This window comes from Pogona vitticeps, chromosome 4, assembly GCF_051106095.1.
Source record: "Pogona vitticeps strain Pit_001003342236 chromosome 4, PviZW2.1, whole genome shotgun sequence".
Lineage (NCBI taxonomy): Eukaryota > Metazoa > Chordata > Lepidosauria > Squamata > Agamidae > Pogona > Pogona vitticeps.
The window spans coordinates 206,928,581-206,949,094 of record NC_135786.1 but is presented as its reverse complement, the minus strand read 5'-3'; the positions used below and the strand labels follow the sequence as shown (position 1 = coordinate 206,949,094).

The 20,514-nt window shown below is 42.4% G+C and overlaps 2 protein-coding genes and 1 long non-coding RNA gene across 5 annotated transcripts in view; 2 read left to right on the top strand and 1 right to left on the bottom strand.

The window, feature by feature from the left end:
- The window catches only part of PAG1 (phosphoprotein membrane anchor with glycosphingolipid microdomains 1), a 173,389-nt gene extending 164,582 nt beyond the window's left edge, over positions 1–8,807 (top strand). For both annotated transcript variants that reach the window (XM_078393565.1, XM_078393564.1), the window contains one exon: positions 1,457–8,807. In XM_078393565.1, coding sequence (XP_078249691.1) covers positions 1,457–2,442 — 986 coding nt within the window. In that variant the 3' untranslated portion in view covers positions 2,443–8,807. The remainder of the gene's footprint in view (positions 1–1,456) is intronic.
- Positions 1–16,491, bottom strand: part of LOC140706963 (uncharacterized) — a 49,723-nt gene extending 33,232 nt beyond the window's left edge. Inside the window, exon 1 of the long non-coding RNA XR_012086938.2 lies at positions 16,021–16,491. This is a non-coding gene — a long non-coding RNA (uncharacterized LOC140706963). The remainder of the gene's footprint in view (positions 1–16,020) is intronic.
- Positions 16,492–16,555: 64 nt separating this feature from the next.
- Positions 16,556–20,514, top strand: part of ZNF704 (zinc finger protein 704) — a 62,126-nt gene continuing 58,167 nt past the window's right edge. Inside the window, exon 1 of one of the 2 annotated variants that reach the window (XM_072999067.2) lies at positions 16,556–17,007. In XM_072999067.2, the coding sequence (XP_072855168.2) occupies positions 16,645–17,007 (363 nt within the window). In that variant the 5' untranslated portion in view covers positions 16,556–16,644. Of the gene's footprint in view, positions 17,008–17,430; positions 17,533–20,514 lie in introns of those variants that run through there. The other variant, XM_020787537.3, reaches the window with a different exon arrangement.

Below are 20,514 nucleotides of genomic sequence, written 5' to 3'. Positions count from 1 at the left end.
TGGTTTTTATTCTATTTTTATTCCATTTTGGTTTTTTTCTGGTCTGTAAGTCGATTCTCTGGCTGCAAGTCGAATCTAAATTTTGCAGCCAGAGAAGTCTGTAACTCGAAAAGTCTGTAAGTCGAGCCGTCTGTAAGTCGAGGGTCCACTGTATGCCCAAGCCACAGGATTTCTGTTTTGTCCAAGTTCAGCCTCAGTGTATTATCCCTCATCCACCCTAGCACGGCGTCCAGGCAGCACTCAAGAGACAGGACAGCATCCACTGCAGAAGGGTGGAAGGAGAGATAGACTGGGTGTCATCTGCATATTGATGACACGAAGGTCCAAAACCCCTGATGAACTCCCCCAATGCCCTCATATAGATATTTAATAGCATTGGGGAGATGATCGAACTCTGTGGGACTCCACAACTGAGAGCCCACAGAGCGGAAAGCATCTCCCCAAGCTGCACTTTCTGAAGACAGTCCTCCAGGAAGGAACAGAGCCAGGCCAAAGTCAAACCTCCAACCCCCAACCCAGAGAGCCTCCTCAGGAGGATACCGTGGTTGTCAGTATCAAAGTCCGCTGATAGTTGAGGAGGACCAACAAAGACATTTTGCCCTTGTTAGCCTCCCTCAAAAGGTCATATTGCACGGTGACCAGTACCATTTCTGTGCCATGACCTGGCCTGGACTTGGACTGAAATGGATTGAGGACATCGATCTCCTCCAGAAGTGCCTGAAGCTGATCGGCCACCACTCTCTCCACCAGCTTGCTAATGGAAGGGACATTGGTGACAGGTCAGTAGTTGTTTATGTCATCTGCTGCCGAATTGAGCTTTTTGTGAATCAATCTAATGAGTGTCTCCTTGAGGGCAAGGTGCACCCTGCCCTCCAGGAGAGACCCATTTATAATTGCAGTAGCCCATTCTATTGTTATAGGCCTGGATGCTTTCAGCAACCAAGCTGGGCAAGGATCTAGTGGAGATCCTTGCTGGACCTCTGGTGGTGGTCCAGCAGTGGTCAAGCACTCTGTCAACCCTAACTGACATCACAGGCTGAAACTGTGGTAGATTCTCCAGGCAAGATGTGGCAGTGGACATCTTGATTTATAAAGATCAAAGTCAAGAAGGCTCGATTTACTGGTAAAGAAGAGATCCAGATCCCAGCAGCTGACCTCCACTTTGTTTTTAAAGCAAGCTACAAATTGGTGCCCCTTCATTGATTGCTCCAGAAAAACATCTACTTCTGCTTCATTGATTATGCAAAAGCCTTTGACTGTGTGGACCACAGCAAACTATGGCAAGTCCTTAAAGAAATGGGTGTGCCTGACCACCTTATCCATCTCCTGAGAAACCTATATGTGGGACAGGAAGCAACAGTTAGAACTGGATATGGAACAACTGATTGGTTCAAAATTGGGAAAGGAGTACGACAAGGCTGTATATTGTCTCCCTGCTTATTTAACTTATATGCAGAGTACATCATGTGGAAGGCTGGACTGGAGGAATCCCAAACTGGAATTAAGATTGCCGGAAGAAATATCAACAACCTCCGATATGCAGATGATACCACTCTGATGGCAGAAAGCGAGGAGGAACTAAAGAACCTTGTAATGAGGGTGAAAGAGGAGAGTGCAAAAAACGGTCTTAAACTCAACATCAAAAAAACTAAGATCATGGCCACTGGTCCCATCTCATCCTGGCAAATAGAAGGGGAAGATATGGAGGCAGTGACAGATTTTACCTTCTTGGGCTCCATAATCACTGCAGATGGAGACAGCAGCCACGAAATTAAAAGACGCCTGCTTCTTGGGAGGAAAGCGATGACAAACCTTGACAGCATCTTAAAAAGCAGAGACATCACCTTGCCAACAAAAGTCCGAATAGTCAAAGCTATGGTTTTTCCTGTAGTGATGTATGGAAGTGAGAGCTGGACCATAAAGAAAGCTGACCGCCGAAGAATTGATGCCTTTGAATTGTGGTGCTGGAGGAGACTCTTGAGAGTCCCCTGGACTGCAAGGAGAACAAACCTATCAATTCTAAAGGAAATCAACCCTGAGTGCTCACTGGAAGGACAGATCCTGAAGCTGAGGCTCCAATACTTTGGCCATCTCATGAGAAGAGAGGACTCCCTGGAAAAGACCTTAATGTTGGGAAAGTGTGAAGGCAAGAGGAGAAGGGGACGACAGAGGATGAGATGGTTGGACAGTGTCACCGAAGCAACCAACATGAATCTGACACAACTCCGGGAGGCAGTGGAAGATAGGAGGGCCTGGCGTGCTCTGGTCCATGGGGTCACGAAGAGTCGGACACGACTAAACGAACAAATTGGTCAGAAGAGATGCTACTGGGAGGTTTGTCCCCATGCCCAATCCTGCATAAATCACATACAATATGACAGAGTTCAGCTTGATAGTCATGAGCTTCGCTTAGCCAGGAGACAAAGTAAGATCATATTGTAGCCTTCACTTTAGCTAAGTAGACGTTAGATATGATTTTTGCAGCTCGTAAGTTAGTTTCCGTCGGGTCCCATCTCCAAATGCTCTCTAGTCTCCTCCTATTTTGCTTCATTACCCATAGCTGCTGGTTATACCAAGCAGACTCAGATATGGAAAGTTTTGGTGTCCCTATTAATTAAAAAAACTTTGAAACTTTGAAAATGTTGGCTTTACCAGCCATGTCAATGAGCATCTTCTCATTTGAGCCTTGTTCTCTTTTAGCCAGTATTCTTTAATACTCTGATGTGTGACTGCATGAAAAGACATCTCATGAGCTTTATTGTGTTCATTCCAACTGCACCAAAGTGTCTGCCATCTGTTTTGCTGCTCCAAATAAAAGTTTTATTGTACGGGCAAAGCACTAAAATCTTATTCCCTTTTTACACATTCACTTGGCACTTCGTTAAAAAAAAAGGACAACAGCAAATTCTTGGAGCTTTCACGGTGAAAGGAACCTGGCCAGAAACCAGCCTACATTAAACAAGACTGTATTTGAAGGATCCAGTTTTCTGAAAACAGAACTGCAGTCTGCCTTCTTCATAGCTAAATGGTGCTTCATGGATTAATTTTGATCACACTAAAAGATCACTAACTGTTTGGCTAAACCTTATAATTTACAAGATACAACCTTTTAAAGATGCCTTTGTGCCCAGTCACAAGACAGGGGAAAGAAAAGCAACCCTTTTGGGTCTGATGAGTACAAGCAGTAGTTCTATGCAGAGTTGTGATGAAGATGATTTACAATTTGTTTATGAATTTGCTCATGGAAGGATATGTAAATGTATTTGTTGTCCTGATATGTTTTGTCTTTGCCATGATGCACATGGTTTGAGCTGTGGATTTTAATTTTGATTTCATTTAACTGGGTTTTATCAATTTTATCATATGGATGGAAGCTTACTCTCTGGGACCAATATAAAGGAAAAGTATTCAGAGTGGCAAACATGTACAATTAACAAAAGTTAGAATTACCAAAAAACTAAGGGCATATTGGAATACTGCTCAGGTTTCTTTTAGACAAACATTTGCAGGCAGGCAGATATCTCCACACGGGGTGAAATACAAGTTAAAAGACACAGCATTGACTTTTAATAGGATGGATATTGCAGTCCTTCTCATCCAAATTTGATCTGTAAACTGAATAGTTTTTTCCTGTGAATGCATTTTGGATCAGGTCACACATGCATAAAAATGCATTAAAAAGGAAAAACATGGTAGGTGCATAGATACCCTTTCATACACACAACTGATGAAACCATCTCAAATTATAACACTCATCAGTCTGGAGGACTGGAGTGACCTATGCCTGTTGCCCCTTCTCTCTTGTAACTGCAGCATCCACAGGCCAAGGCACTGATCCAGCTGTGCACACCTCTATTTCTTTGTCAGGCCAGTCCTGCAGTATGGATTCCAGAGTTTGATTTGTGCCAACGTGGCTATCTTCACTTGTGCTATGTTAACAGTCAAAGTCAATTATTATTACAACACAGCTCTGCCTTTGAAGAATATACAGAAAATACGACTGTCTGACCTAGAATGTTGCTGTCTAGACCTGAACAGGATGCTTTAATCACATTATATTAACTTTGTGACAACTCTGTTAATCACTAGCTGGTTTCCAGGCCCAAATTCAAAGTACTACCTTTAGACCTCAAAGTCAGAACATCTGAGGCTATGACAATTAAAGGACCCATATACTAAGATCTTCTTTCTATGAACAGTGTGTGCCCGTCATGAGCCTGCATTTTTTACTATAATCCCCCAGTTAGCATGAATGTCTTGTCCAGACTCCAGTGTTAACCTTAGATGTGCTTGTTAGTGACCTGAAACTGGATACAGTGGTGTCTCGCTTGACGAGGATAATTCGTTCCGTTCAAATCACTGTTAAGCGAAATCCTTGTCAAGCGAAATGAAAAAGCCCATTGAAATGCACTGAAAACCAGTTCAATGTGTTCCAATGGGTGAAATACCTCAGCGTCCAGCGAAGATCCTCCATAGGGTGGCCATTTTCTGTGCCTGTAAAGCAAGGAATCAGTCCTAAAACACAGCGGGGAGCCATTTTAAACAACAAGCGGCCATTTTGAGGATCCAACTATCAGCTGTACAGATTGTCATTAAGCAAAAAATCGGTTCCCGAAGCAGGGAACCGATTGCCATTAAGCAATTTTTGCCTATTAAAACATCATTTTGAGATCGCAGAAGTGACTGCAAAAACTTCATCATCAAGTGATTTCCTCATCTAATGAGGTAATCGTCAAGTGAGGCACCACTGTAAATTGTTTCCTTATGAAAGTTGTTTGTTTTCTTTTCACTGGCTGAGCAAAAACAAACAAAAAACCACTCCCACCAAAGGTCCTCTTCCAAAAGGCATAATGGCTAAGAAATTTTAAACTAATGCACCAGTGTCCTACTGTGTACCTGCAAAGTTGAAGGGCAATTGTACCTCCCTGTACTCTGGCAGGCTCCCTAGCATGGGCCCATGCTCACAATGGTTGTGAGATCACTTACATAGCTGTTATATGGCAAGGAAGCTGCTAAGCAGGAGCATGCTTACTTGATTGTCCATCTGTTTTGTGTTCAAGCAACAGGACATTGTTATGTCCACTGAGGTTTTAAATTGCTCATGTTGGTTATCAATTGCTTTTGATTTGCACTATATTTTTAATTGTATTCCTTTACCCTATCTTGTTTTGATTTCAGTTTTTGGACATCATGTGATAAAAAAAGCAGGAATATATAATTCTGAAATATAGATGTTGTATTTCTATATCTATATAAAATACAAAACTAATACAGATACGGCTACCTCACTCTGCCTAATGGTAGTGCCAGCACTGATCTATGCATGTTCCAAGCTATCAAAACAATGCAACTGTGTCAAACATGGAGTCCACTGCATGGGTGAGATTACTGATTCCACCCATCCCAACCTAGAAAAATGTGTCATTGGCACCTTTGAAGCACGCTCTAAGGTGGAATATACAGTCTCAGTCAATCTGGGGTTTTTTCCACAGAATAGTAGGGCTGCATTACACTACCTTTAGCCAAGGCTACAAGAAGAAAAACATGCATCCCCCTCTTTCTGGTGTTTCCTAACCATACTTCTGAAGATGTCAGGAAATTTGTTTGCCCATTAACTTCCATGGAAATATCCTAGAAAAGTCTATGTTATTAATATCCTTTTGTCAAGTCTACAGCAGCATCCAGAGTTCACTTTAAGGCAAACCACAGTGATAGCCCTGTCATCAGAAATTTCATTTCAGGGCCTTCAGATTTCTCCACATCACTTTTACAAGATACTGTTTGTCAGCTGCCAATCATCTACAGAAAAAGAAATCAAGCCTCCATTGAACAGTTCCCATTAAAACAGTTCCACTACATGATGGAACTCAGAAGATGTACAGAAAAATTGCTACCATGGGGAAACACTGTACAATGAAGTAATTTATGCCATATGGAACAATTTTCCATATAATATTCACTGGAAAGGATTGATTCCCAAGTTCAGCCTACCCAGACAGATGATAATATTAAAATGCCATCAAATGATACAGCCAATGCAATTGTCATGTTGGCCAAATCACTCCTTTATAATGGGAAGCCAAATTAAGAATGCTGTATGTATTCATTCTCACAAATAACTTTTGAGTTTAGCAGAGCAGCTGTACTTAGTGAGCTGGCATTGCACAAATCAAGTAATCTCCACGAACAGGCTGAGATTTAAAGGCCACCAGAGAGCCTCTCTCTGTGAATCACAATAAAGAATGAGCTGTATTCAAAAGTTATGGTTATGTGGATGCATGCCAGTGAAATACCAGTGTTCCAAAATTAATAGATGCCAGCTGGAAAACCTAGGTACTTCATAATAGAATAAATTTTGCAAAATCCCTATGGAAATTGTATCTCTTAAACCAATAAAATTGATGGCTGTGTGACCTAACTTACAACCAATACATATATTTAGATAACTGGTATACTGTAGGCCAGGAGCACAATCCATCTCTTCCCAAGCAGTTGGGAATTCCTTTATACAGATTATCAGTATTCAACGGGATCAGATGGCACTATTCATGCAGAATTTCACATGGAGATATCCCACAGCCCTGTCCCCACATAGGCTCTAGCAAAGATGCACATACGAGAGAACTGCCATCTGTCAAAAGTTTTTTCCAGAGTGGCCAACAGGATTTGCCAGGCTCAGTATAGTAATGTGGATTGGATGCTCTAGCCTGCCCATGTTTTGTTGCTAATACCTGCTATTCAGATACATAATAAAACTAGAAAAAAAAGTCTTCTCAAGCATGACTTCACTCACCTAGGCTGCAACTACATGGGTAAACAGCACAGGATTTGCTGTGAAAGTGAAACTTGCATTGCACTTCTTTAAACTAATCACTCAACACAAACGCCAGTGCAAATCAGCCCAGCTCTTTCTTTCTTTCTTTCTTTCTTTCTTTCTTTCTTTCTTTCTTTCTTTCTTTCTTTCTTTCTTTCTTTCTTTTTCTTTCTTTCTTTCTTTCTTTCTTTCTTTTCTTTTCTTTTATTTTATTTTATTTTTCCTTTTTATTTCTGAAGCTGAGTGTTTTTCCCTGCCACTGGGGGCTTCTATGTTTTTCAAGCCAGAGTGATTTCAAAGCTGTGATCATTTGTTTGTTCTCCAAAAGAGGGGGGGGGTATTACTGTGGGTGCTATTCCTTTGACATACTAATACACTAATGAGTTTCGCCCCAGATCACTTTATCACTGCATTGATACATTAGTTCAGTGGTTCTCAACCTTGGGTTACCCAGGTGTACTTAGACTGCAACCCTGCACAGCTAGTGGCGAAGGCTTCTGGGAGTTGCACTCCAAGAACTCCTTGGTTAACCAAGGTTGGAAACCACTTGTATTAGTTTAACACTAGATATCTCCTATATGGATTGAAGAAGGCTAAAAATCAACATGAAACAGAAACAGCTCTGACAAATTACAGCAGCTAACTATGTTTCCACAGTATTTATGTACATATTTGTACGCCATGGAGCACTTTGGAAAACCGTCCCTTTTCCCTAAAGCTGTTCAACACTTTAAACACCCATAAGCTTTGCAATGAAACATAAAAGGAGACCAGAGATTGGAAAAGGGAGGGATTAAAGAAAGGACCTGTGGGCTCTGGTGCAGATCAATCCACATCAGACAGAGATGCCAGTGTGGAGAGTGGCACCAAAACAATCTACAGTCTCTGTGTAGTCACCTAATCCGAACAGAAACACAATATAGGATGCAAATCAAACCACAGCAAAACCAAAATCATCATCTTAGAACTGCAGAGCTGGAGGAGACCCTATGGTTCATCAAGTCCAGCTTCTGTCAAGGCAGCACAGTGGGGAATTGAACTCCCAATATCCGGCTCTCTTTGCCCTCCAAACTCAGCTATGGGTTTGCATTTAAACTACTGTAGTCCTCTACCAACAATCACTACATATATATGCTACTAGCAACCACGAATCTACAGTATCCAGATTAGATCTGTATTTCAACTGGTAAAGAGAAAAATGCTTCATGTAGAAAGCATATATTTTAAGAAAGCTGATCAAACAACAATGTGCATTACACCACAAACCATGCAGAAAACAGTGGTTGCCCATTTGAGAGATAGGAACATGGCATTTTGTTTATTATTTCTTAACTCCACCTTTTAAATCTATTAATCTATACAGATTTCTGGAAAGCAAAAATGCTATAGCCAAGTATTCTGTCTGAACTGCTAGATAATGCAGTGGTTTAGGTATCTGGCTGCAGAGCCAGGAGTTGGGAGTTTGATTGCCCACTGAGCCTCTTTGACAGGAGTTGCACTTGATGAGCCATAGGGTCCCTTTCAGATATGCAGGTTTAAGATTATTATAAGTATTCTCTAAGACAGTGGTCCCCAACCTTGGGCCTCCAGATGTTCTTCAACTCCCAGAAATCCTCGCCAGCAGAGGTGGTGGTGAAGGCTTCTGTGAGTTTTAATCTAAGAACCTCTGGAGGTCCAAAGTTGGGGACCACTGCTCTAAAACATCTGTAGCCTTTTAAGTTCCTTTAAATTAAGCACTGATCTTAACAGAGATTCCTCTGACATCCAGACTACATTCCTCTTATATCACTTTGTACCACTTTTAAAATCGGTATATAGTTTTTTAAAGTTTATTTTATTTTATTTGTACTGCATTATATTTGTAGAAGAGGTTTTTTATGGTGCATCCTAGTATTGGGACTAGGGCATTGTCCTACAAATTACCCTGAAACACATATGCACACACACATTCTCCCTTCCTTGGCCACTGACACTGGTAGTCCAAAAACTAAAAGATGGGTCACTCAGCTTTCTCCAATAAAAGGTGAAGTCAGAGCAGAAGGGTGCAGGAGCATGCACACTGAGATGAAACATGCCATAAGTTTTGTATTTACTGGCTCATTTGCTCTCTTTAGCCACCCTGCTAAAGAAAAAAACCCAATGCTTTTACAGATACTGGATGCAAAATAGTTTGGCTGCCTGCTGATGGTAGATGGGAGGGAGACAGAAGCAGTCAGTATGCCATGCTCATAGCTGCCTCACTCTCGTCTTCCTCTTCACTTCAAAAATGCGCGTTTGCCTTGATCAAGCCCAACAGCCCTTGTGCTCTTCCTTCTATCTTTCTCTGCTGGAAGCCTGTTGCTTTGGCAAAAGTACTTTGCACTAAATCTGCTTAGGTACATAACAGTATGGACATTAAACCCCGTAAATCCTGTGCTGTTTTAGAACCAAGCAACAAAAATCTTCAACATGTTTTTGAAACAATTTAATTGAAATGCCTTGCCTGATCTCAACAAACAGAGGTTGGAGAAGGTGCAGCAAAGGGACAGTTTGTGTTAATAGTGGGACTTCAGAGATATGTAGGAGAGTTGTGATAATCTCAGTGTTGCCTTAGGTGCATTTCACAGGGCCCTAAAAGCCCCTGCCTTTCATGGTGAATATGCAAGGGTGTGCCTTATTTCTGAGTGGGCTTACATTGGGTTTACATATTCGTCCACATCTACTTCCACAATTATAGCCCTCTATCATTGCAGAATAAATATGTGTAACTGTCCTGTTAGTTACCTGTAAACTGTTCTCCATTTTTAAAAGACATCAACCAAATATAACAAATCTAAAAATGGAATACCAGTGCTAAGAACATGTACAATATCTCCACTGCTAGAATATGGGCTCATCCACAATATTCCTACCCTGGGCTTAAAAAAATAATTAAACTTTATTTTGCAAAATGTAGGATTCTACAGGATTTTATTTACTTATTTCTTTAATATAGCACCCAGTTAGTAAAGTCATACTACTCTGGGCAAAATCAGTATGGGAAAAAAATTTATATACATAATTATTGTAATTAAAAGAAGCATTCTGGTTTTCATCCCCATTTGAACGTTCTTTCAGGTAATATTTATTGACCTGATGGAGCTCAAAACCTGTTTGGAAACTGCACTTTCCGATTTAAGTATCTTTCATCCAATGGGCAACTAACAAAGGAAATGGCAACATCACACAATTGCCTTGGCTTTTAACCTCACCTGCAATACAGCAACCTTGAGATATATTCCCAGTGAGAAAATGTTATACGCATCGATAAAAATATTAGACTTTTGGCAATTGCTTTCTCTTCAAGAAGGTTAGCCTCACGCTTACTGTGAGCTGAGTTTGCATAGCAAAGTGGCTCTCCTACCTTCCAAAAGCCAAGTCGTTCCCTAGAACCCAATCCTCCAGGTATTGAATCAAAATAAATTATGTTTATTCCAGTAAGCATTATTTGCCAATAAGTATGCGACCTTGTACTAGAATGCTAAACATTCACCACAGCGGGATTTAATTCCAAACAAACATGAGCAGCGTTACACTTAGTCACGAACAAGTTTCTATTTTGATCCCATTCACTTTGAACTCTTTTATTTTAATTGGGTAGAAATCAACATAATGGATTTAAATGTTCTCAGTTCCCATATGTGGTAATAGTGCATATTATAAATTCCAGTATTATATGTTTCTGCCATACAGAGTTTTGCTTCTGAAAATGCAAACATGTTGTTGTTGTTGTATGCTGTCAAGTCATCTCTGACCTATGGCAACTCTATGAATGAGCAATCTCCAAACTATCCCGTGCTCAACTGGTTGCTCAGCTCTTATAAACTCAAGGTTGTGATTTCTTTTAAGAAGTCAAACCATCTCATATTTGGTCTTCCTCTTTTCCTGCTGCCTTCAATCTTTCCCAGCATTATTGTCTTTTCCAGAGAATGCTGCCTTCTCATGATTTGCTCAAAGCAGAACAGCCACAGTGTCAACATTTTTGTGTCCACAGATAGTTCAGGCTAAAATTGCTCTAGGACCCGCTTGTTTATCTTTCTGATTAATCTATATTCACAAAACTCTCCTTCGGCACTGTATTTGAAACAAATCAATTCTTTTCCTATCAGTTTTATTTACTATCCAGATTTCACACCCATACATCGTGATCAGGAACACAAGAGGGTGGATGAGCTTGGTTTTGATCTCTTGTGACACATAAGTACACTTGATGATCTTTTCTAATTCCTGCTCTTCCAGTCTCCGTCTTCTTCTAATTTTTGTCCTATGGCCTCCATTTGGGTTATACAAAATCTTTAATAATATTTATTTCTTCACTGACAACCTTAAAGCTGGTTAGTTCTTCTGTAGTCATGATTTTTGTCTTCCTAAAGTGAAACTGCAGTCCTGCTTTGGTACTTTCTTTTTTCGCTTTCACTAAAAGTTATTTCAAATCATTGCTGCCTTCTGGTGTCTTAAATTATTGGTGGTTTTTCCATCAAATTTCACTCCTCCTTGATCTGAATCTTTCTGTATAGTTTGGCCTAGGATTATTTTTATTTTCTTGTTTTTTCAGCTTTACTCTGACACTGGATATTAACAGTTCACAATCTGCTCCTAGTCTTGTTTTGGCAGAATAAATACAACTTTTCCACCTTTGTTCCCCACTTTTGCATTCTAGTCACTTATGATTATAAGCATGTCTTGTTTTCTTGTGTATCTCCTGAATCCTTGCATAAAAGCTTTCATTTTCATCTTCTTTAGCATCTGTAGTTGGAACACAGACTTAAATGATGGTTAAGCTGATAGGCTTTCCACATTATTCAGTCAAACCTTGCAATATAGCCATAACTGCCTGTACTATATTTTACCTCCTTTGCCTCAGCATTACAGCCACTGCATTTCTTCAGAGTTTCCATTTTCAAAGTAGAACATTTTGTGACTGTCTGACTAAAGATATTCCAGTCCAGTCCACTTTAGTTCGCTGACTGTTTATACATTCAATTTGTTGCTTTACAGTTTCCAGTTTACCTTAATTCATACTTCTCACATTTTATGTTCCAATTGTATGTGTTGTTCTGCATCAGACTTTACTTTTATTTTTGTGCATATCAACCAATAGTTGTCTTTTTGGCATTCTAGTTGCATCATTAGTGACATACTTATCCTTTACTCTGCCCCAGGAGTTGACTGAGAACTGTCTGACCTGGGAGTCTCATGTTCCAGCACTATCTCTTGTTTCATTTTGGACTATCTCATCAAAGGGTTTTCATAGCAAGGAAAGTTCAGTCAGGGGTTACCATTGCCATCTTCTATGCAGTACTACCAAAAGTTAACTAAATGTCACAACTGTTGCTTCTTCCACTGGTGTCACCTGCAGCTCCATCTGCCACCTCATCACCACTGGAACTCCTATCCATTCTCTTCTGCTGTTGCAGCTGTTATCCTTGAAGAGGACGGATGCATCTGACTTTGGTATTTCACCTGTGATCCTTCAGCCTTGGGTGACCCTGCTAGTAATCCAGACTCATAATGGATTCTGGCCTCCTGGCAGCATTGCTCTCTACTTTACACACTCAAACCCTTTGACTTTGTCAAAATATGCATCCAAGAAGGGGCAAACAGACTACATTGCAATATTTTGAATGCAATCTCTCCATGTCCTTTGTCAACCGCATTCACACACTATGCCTTCATTTCCACTATGCATTGCCATTAAGGTTCATGTTTTTGTTATCGAACAAAAACCTCACTCCCAGCTGTGGCGCCAAAATCTAGTGCACACTGTAAAAGTAACTGACAGCTCAGATGTGTAGCTTAGTGGAGGCCTGGAGTAATTCTACCAATCAGAGGCTGGCTTTTTCACAGAGCCACACATGTTTACAGACTGCATTCTGCCGGTAGGAAAAAACGGTTTGAAGAAAAACCTGAAATGGACTCTTAGGAGGATTGTATTGGATTCCTTCCTTCAGAAATCTCAGACAATCCAATATTTTCCTGTTCAGAGGGGTGCAGCACAAGGCAAATAGTATTTATTGCAGCTAAATTTCTTAACATGTTTGAAATGTCACTAAATGGGAATTTTGGAAGTAGAAGATTAATAGTTTGGAACATTTTTCCAAACATCTATTTATTACTCATTGCTCACTATTTTTAAAGGTGCCTTGCTATCATTATTTATAATTTAAATATTAACATGTTAATAATGTGCTACTTTTTAATTATTATTTTAATACATTTTTAAACAATCTAAAATATCTTACTATTAATTCCCACACACACATTCGCCAAAAGCAACAGTTAGAAATTATTTGTAAACATTACTTGTTGCATACACCCACACCCAAAACAGTAATGTTATAAGCTGATACTTTGTTTTGCAACAGCATCTTGGCTCTCTCTAAGAATAATGTGTTACTGAAAACACTCAAGATGAAAGGACTGTAGTATCCCAGCCACAGTATCTTTTTCTATATTAAGGTGTTGGTGAAAATGTTGCAGGCATGCTAAGTACCTACAAAGGCCTAAGGAACACAATTCTGTGACACCATATTATAGTAACAGTAACCCTTATCTAACACTTTTTTTAAAAAGATTATTCAATTCCATTCAATGAATATCAATGATATTTGAACATTTTCATAGCCCATATCTCATATCTTCACCTAAGACTATGAAGTATATATATCACTTTGGGTCCATCTTTCATGTGGGCAGAAAATTGAAAGAAGGAATGTCTGAACGAATGAACTAACCCAATGTCCTCCAGCTGGGCTGGATTACAACTGCCATCATCCACAAACAAAAGACCACTGTTTATGCTGGATGGTGATGGTGGGAATTGATTGTGAACTTTTTCTGCTACAATGTGGCTAAGACTTTGGATGGCAAATTAAGACCAGTTAATGACCTGCTCCAGGTAGAGAAGGAAACTGCTAGAACCAGTTTGTTGATAGGAATCAATACTGATACCTATATTTGTTCACCTCTCCTTGAGGGCATAGCTATGGGAAATATTGATATTGGGTACCTGTGGTTCAAAATTTACTAACAGGTCACTAAAGTCATGTGAAGGATTTTGAAGCATCTTAATAAAGCCTGTTTTCACAAACAGGCCCAAAAGTTTATTGAAAAACTCCTAGTTACTTCACTGCTGATTACTGACTGGAATCCAACCCCAACTTATCTAACACTATGCCAAGGCCATGCAAAGCAGTAAGAATATTGTTCATTTCATGCACAAGAGCATTTGCCAAAAGTGGCAAACTACTGAGAACATTATGGAGTTAGAACTAAGGAAACCAACACACTTGTTTTGTCTTGTAGTCATTTGATTGATAGGCTTCCTGCCAAACAGATGAAAGAACTTCTGTGCTCAATGTAAAAAAGAAACAACTGTGCTCGCAATCTTAAACTCTCTTCGATTAGTAGGTCACTGGATCCCAAAGGAAGGGGGCTCTAAGACTTTGTAAAACAACTTCTCTTGCTGTTTGCATTCGCTCCTGGGGTCCTAGAGTGTTGAAGGGTGATGTACAAAGAACAAAAGAGACATCTGTAGAGTTGTTTCCCAAGCTTTTGTTACGGTGCACTAGAGCTTGAGCGAAAGCACACAGAGGGAAAGTCATGAGAGAAAAATAACACGGTCTTGATAACCATCACCAGCAATGCTTCTGTTTAGTGCAGAGGCTCTGTTTAGTACAGAAGCTCTGCCAGCAGCTATTTCCTCAGCTCATACTGTAAAATGGATAAGGATGCGGAAAGAGGCGATGGGTGTAGTGTGGATAAATACTGGCTTGTATTACATTACTTCAACTATTGATGGATGTGTGTGTGATCTATTGGAGGATGACTTCAGGACTGCAAACTCGGAGCTACTTTGTTCCTTCCTTCAGACTGAGGACCATATTCAATTTCAAAGAATTTTGGGGGGGTGTGTGTGGCTACCAAGGTTTTCTAGCTTTACACTTTTACTCTCTGTAACTACAGTAATGCTGCAGACAGACAGTTCAACCTTTCAGAATACACTTCTTCCTTCAACAATGCTGGAGTTAAGGGTGCCAGAACTCTCATGTAGTTCAAAATCTGTGTATAATTCTACATCCCCCCAACATTACAAAGCATAAACAGTTGATTAAGACAATCAAACACACACACACACAGAGAGAACAGATTAGTTTATTGCATTAACTCTACAGCATGCTCCAGCACCCTCTCCAGTTGCCATGTGAAGCCACCATGCCAGTAGAGGGAGCTCACTGGACCTCCACCATTAGACAGGGGCTACTTTGCTGCCAACAGCAGGGACCCACCTTTCTCAGGTTACAGTACTTCCTGGTCACAAAGAGCAGCACAGTATTTATTGGATAGTCATTTATTAAATATTTATTTACTTATTTATTTATTGAAAAAAATTCACGTCTGCTGCTTGAAATTCATGCAATTCAAGAAGAAGAAAATCACATAAACCTGATCAGGTCCCAGAGAAAGGAGTTTGTGATCTGGAGAACAGTAGAGGTCTGGGTTGGGACTGCAGAAGGACCAAATTTAACTCCAGGGCCTGCATTATATGGTGATAAAACTGTGCTTGTCCCCATATGACCCACGTTCACACTGAGTACGTCTGTATGACCTAGGTTTGCAAATTCATGTTTCTTGCCTTCACACTTCTGAGTCCAGGAGCCTTTCCCCTCTAACCATTTCACCTGACACAAAAGGCAAGCAGGATATGTATTCTCGAAGGCTTTCATGGCCAGGATCTGATGGTGGTTGTGGGTTTTTCGGGCTCTTTGGCTGTGTTCTTCAGACCAAAAACCAAGCAGGATACTTTATTACCTTTCTGCTAATGGTTGCTTCTGGAAGTTGTTACTGGGTGGCCACGTGTGCCATGCATATTGCTTTTTAACATTAAAAAATAATAATTATTGTATATATAATATTTGAAATTTTGAACAACACTCCATGCATCCAGGAAAGCTTGGGCTACGTCTTGCAGCAGTAGATGGTGGACTGTTTGTGTTTCCACAGAACAGGACTGTCCCTTTGGAAACTACGAGCTCTGTCTTGCTATGACAGGATCGTTACCAGTAAGTGTTCAAAGACAGATCCCCGCTCCAGTTCACCTGCGGGTTCATGTTTGGGCGACCGTTTCCAGATTTACCAAAACCTGCAATTTAAGGTGTAGTTTTAAGAAACACACACGCTTAACCTACCTCCTTCTTTTAGCTTGGTTTTGATATCGCGTCTTCTCCTTCCGCACCACCTCGGATTATTGCCAGCACTTGTTGCTGAGCAGGTATGAAGGACTCCAGAGATTCAGGAAGCTTTGGCAGAAGACGCCCCGCCAGCCCAGCAGATCCCCAGTCGTCGACGCCTTTGCTTTGGAAAGGCGAAGAGCTGACGCCGGGGCGCGCCTGGCAAGCCGGCGACTCCAGTCCGGGTTTTGAGCTTGGGGACTCGGGAGCCGCAAGGAAAGGCTAGCCAAGGGACCTCGCTGGCTCGGTCTCCGCGCCTCTCCCGCCCGCCAACAGCTGGGAAACATCCCCGGACCGGCGGGAAGGGAGCCAGCCCCCGAGTCCACCCGGGCCGCGGTCTCTGGAGCGGCCCGAACCGAGGCAGGCTGCCCGAATGGCTGCAGCGCGCCCGGCCTGCCTGCCCAGCGCCTCCGCTCCCAGCGGCTGCAGCGCCTCGCCGTGAGCGCCTCAGCCGTAGCGGCTGCAACCGCCGCCGCCGCCGCCGCCGCCGCCCCTCACGGTTCGCCCAGCCCAGCCAAGGCGAGGCGAGCCCCACTCCTCGCTCGGTGCGCTGAGCTGAGCCGAGCCGAGCTGGGCGCGGCCATGCAAGCGCGGCGTCTGGCCAAGCGCTCTAGCCTGGGCAGCCGGCGCTTGAACGCCGCGGGGCCGCCGCCGCCGGCCGGGCAGCCATTCTCGGAGCCGGGCGCCCGCGGGGAGAACTCCTGGAGGCCGCCTCGGCGGGAAGGCTCGACGGCCGCCCTCGAGGAAGAGGACGAGGAGGAGGACGTGGTGGTGGTGGTGGACGTGGAGGAGGAGGAGGAGGAGGAGGACGCCGACGAGGCAGAGGCCGCCGCGACAGGAGGAGGAGGAGGGGGCGGCGGCGGCGGCAAGAGCTGCGTGGGGAGCCCGCCCTCGGAGCTGGCCGAGCCGGGCAAGGGCCACGCTGCCGCCCGTGAGAACCAAAAGGTGGGTCGCCGGCGCCGGCGCGGGGGGAAAAAAAAGGCGGCGCGCCGTCGAAGCCCTCACCTGGCTGAGGCGGGGCCGGGGAGGGGGAGGGGGGCCGCCCGGGGGAGGGTCGGTGCGGGAGGTCCCGGCGGGTGACGCGGGACTGCCTTCCGGAGGGGGGGCGGCGGCGGCTGTTCCCGCGGGATGGCTGGGGAGGGGTGGATGGGTGCCGGCGGGGTCATTCGTAGGGCAACCGCTGGGAAGTTGAGGCCGGGCTGGGCTCCCGGCAGCCCCGGCCCGTGTTGCCAGCAGCCAGCGCGAAGCCTTCCGTTCGAAGGCGGGGATGAGATAATGGCAAGGGGAGGGGACATCTGAGCATACCCAGAGTACCTTCCCGGCATGGCGAACCCAGCGGCGGCTTCTCCTTCGGAGCGGACGCGCCTGCCGGTCTGCCCGTCCAGCCGGTCTGCCCTGCGGAAGAAACGGGAGCGCTCCTGCCCAGCTCATTCCCGTCGCTTATAGGGAGGGAGAAGTCCGCAGGAAAAGGTTTGTGTTGCATGTATTGTTGGGTGACAAAAGGCATCACGTGTAGTTTTCCCCTCTTCTCTTTCTCAGTACAACTGGCTTTATTAGAGGGAAGGTGCAGAGTGCCTCTGGGGTTGTTAACATTCGGCTTTGGGGTACGCTTACACGGATGGACATATTGGGGTGTAATTCGTTGGCTGGAGGGACCCTGCAGGGTTGGGATTCAGTGATTTTTATTTCTCAACTCCAGACATTTATCTCATTCTGTGTAAATAAAGATGGCTGTTGTTTACCATTTTTAAAAAACCAAGGACCCTTGTAGTCTGTTGTGCTCAATCAGAGAACTTTTGTTGTTGTTGTTGTTGAATTAGTGTGTGTATGGTAATACCCTACAATGAGAATGGAAAGAGCCCTCTGACAACAGAGGGCAATGCTGAGATGACCATTGGAAAGCAGGATCAACACAGCTGGTAAGAAGGTGTAGCCAGGCTATGAAACACATGCATCTCTGAACTGCAGGGCTGGTAGTGGGGAATATAGTGGTGCGGCTTAATCAGGCAGGTGGAAGTGCAAGAAAGGGAAGACAAAGAATAAAGATGACATCAACCAGCAGAACCCCACCAGGGAAGGAAACCATGGGGAAATGAACACTGCAATTCTGTGCATGTCCACTGAGAAACTCCTACTAAATTGTACTCCCCAGGTAAGTGTGTATAGTAGTTGTTCCTAACATGGTGGTCTCCAGATAGGTTAGACTACAACTCCCATCATTCTCATCCATGTATAGTTGTCAGGGATGGTTTTCAGTCCAGTGGCAGCAGCATGGGAAGGCTAGAGTATAGGACTCAATCCCAAATATTTTGGGGGGGCGTGAATAGGTACCTCAAGTAATGACAGGTGAGAAGTATTGATTGTTATAACGGGTCAATCAAGGTAAAATGAATGGGAAAAGAAGGCAGGAAGGAGAAGAACTTACTGGTTGAAAAATTTTGGAAACAGGTTGGGATGCAACACAGTATTTTGTTTACAGTAGCAAGAATAGTCATGATGGATTTCAGCCTCTCTTAGTAGTAATATTTAGCAAGCAGAGAATAACTACCCTGTTTCCCCAAAAATAATACCTAACCTGAAAATCAGCCCTAGTATGATTTTTCAGGATGCTCATAATATAAGCCCTACCCCAAAAATACTCCCCAGTGAAGTGAAACCCCGCCCTCCACCATTGTGCAGCATTGTGCAGCAACCAAAAGATGACATGGCTGTATGTGAATAAAGGTGGATTGTTGTACATGAAAAAAAAATAAAACATCCCCTGAAAATAAGCCCTAAAGCATTTTTGGAGCAAAAATTAATATAAGACCCTGTCTTATTTTCTGGGAAACACAAAAGAAAAGTATTTGGAGCAACTGATGCATTATTATTGTTTTGTGAATTAGCATGTGACTGGGATCAAAAAACAATTTGTTCAACTTCTGTAGCAAGATTCTGTGGTGGTGCTACTGTCTCTGCAGAATGCAGTATTATTAACAGGATGCTCTTGGTTGATTTTAGATATTGTGATGGAATGTAGGGCAGGCAGGAAATCATACATAGGCTGAGCAAAAGGTTTTTGAGACTGAAAGCAATCATTTACATACTTACCTGGAAGTCAACCCTGCTGAACACTTCTGATAGACATATATTTGCAAAATTAAGTGTAAAACAAGTGTCTTAATCTTTAAACAATGATATAGATATAGTATATTGCCTGGCAATCAAAATAATTTAAGGTGTTTTTCAGTTAAAGTAAAATTAATTTGAAAACCATTCAAAAATCTTATAAAAATATAAACTAAAACTGTAATTGTTATGAATTTTGATGGCTTTTTAATTATATTGGTTGTGAACCTGTTTGCTTATATCCCACTCTGGAATTCAAAATAATGTAATATGAAAAGAGGTGTAGAAATATTTTTAAAAAGCTAAATATATAGCTATGGAAGCTCAACCAGATGAATGGCTTGCTACTGCAATGCCTGCACTACACTAACTAGCTCTGCATGGGGCAACTCTTGAACAGTTTCTGAAAACTTAATTTGTTCCAAAATGTCTCTGCCAGAATGTTATCTACGGCTGTAGAGAAAAAGCTTAGAATTTGGTACTTCTCCATCATGGCATCGGTATTCTGGAATGTCCTTCTATTCCAGGAACACCCACCTGCCTTCAACACTAGTCTATTTTTGCCATTTGGTGAAAGCGTTTATATGTGTTTTTTAAAAAGAAAAAATAAACTTCAGTAGCAGCTGAGTGCCTTTTGGGAAAAAAAATCTGTTTTAGTGTGATTTGGTGGACTTTTGTCATTGGCTTGAATCCAGTGCTGTACTTCGGCTAAGTCTCACTGTTCCACCAGGGTCAATAACCTCCTTTCTCGCTTCCAGCCCACTGTGCACACCTTTGAAATTTGCTCTAATGGCCTAAGAAACCCTCTGGTGTGAGGTCAGTTCTCCCCCTTGCCCCCCCCCACATCATACAGCATTACAATAGGAGGAGGAAGTAAAAGAAGCCCTGTTCTGGTGGTGTTGGATACCAAACTACACCGTGACCATTGCATTTAATGCTTATTGTTTTAATATCCAACATGGGTAGCCATGTTGGTCCATTGTAGCAAAAAAAAAGCAAAGAATTGTGTGACATCTTAAGCACTAAGTAGCTTTATTTAGCCTAAACTTGCAGATGAGTTGTGCTCAAACAGATGGTGCATCTTTTTAAAAAGATGGAAAATTAGCCCCATTGTAAAACCTTAGGCAAACAGCAGTTCAAATATTTCATAGTATACGGTTTTTGTACAAGGTTGGTTGGTCAAGCATCAACTTAAAACATAGCAATTATTGTGTGACGAGTCCTGATGATGATGCTGTGAATAAACTTAACTTGGCTAAGACAAGAAACATCAAAGAAGTCAGCTGTGCATGACAAGAACATGTCTGTTTAAAAACATGTAGCATAAAGGAAAGGATTTATATC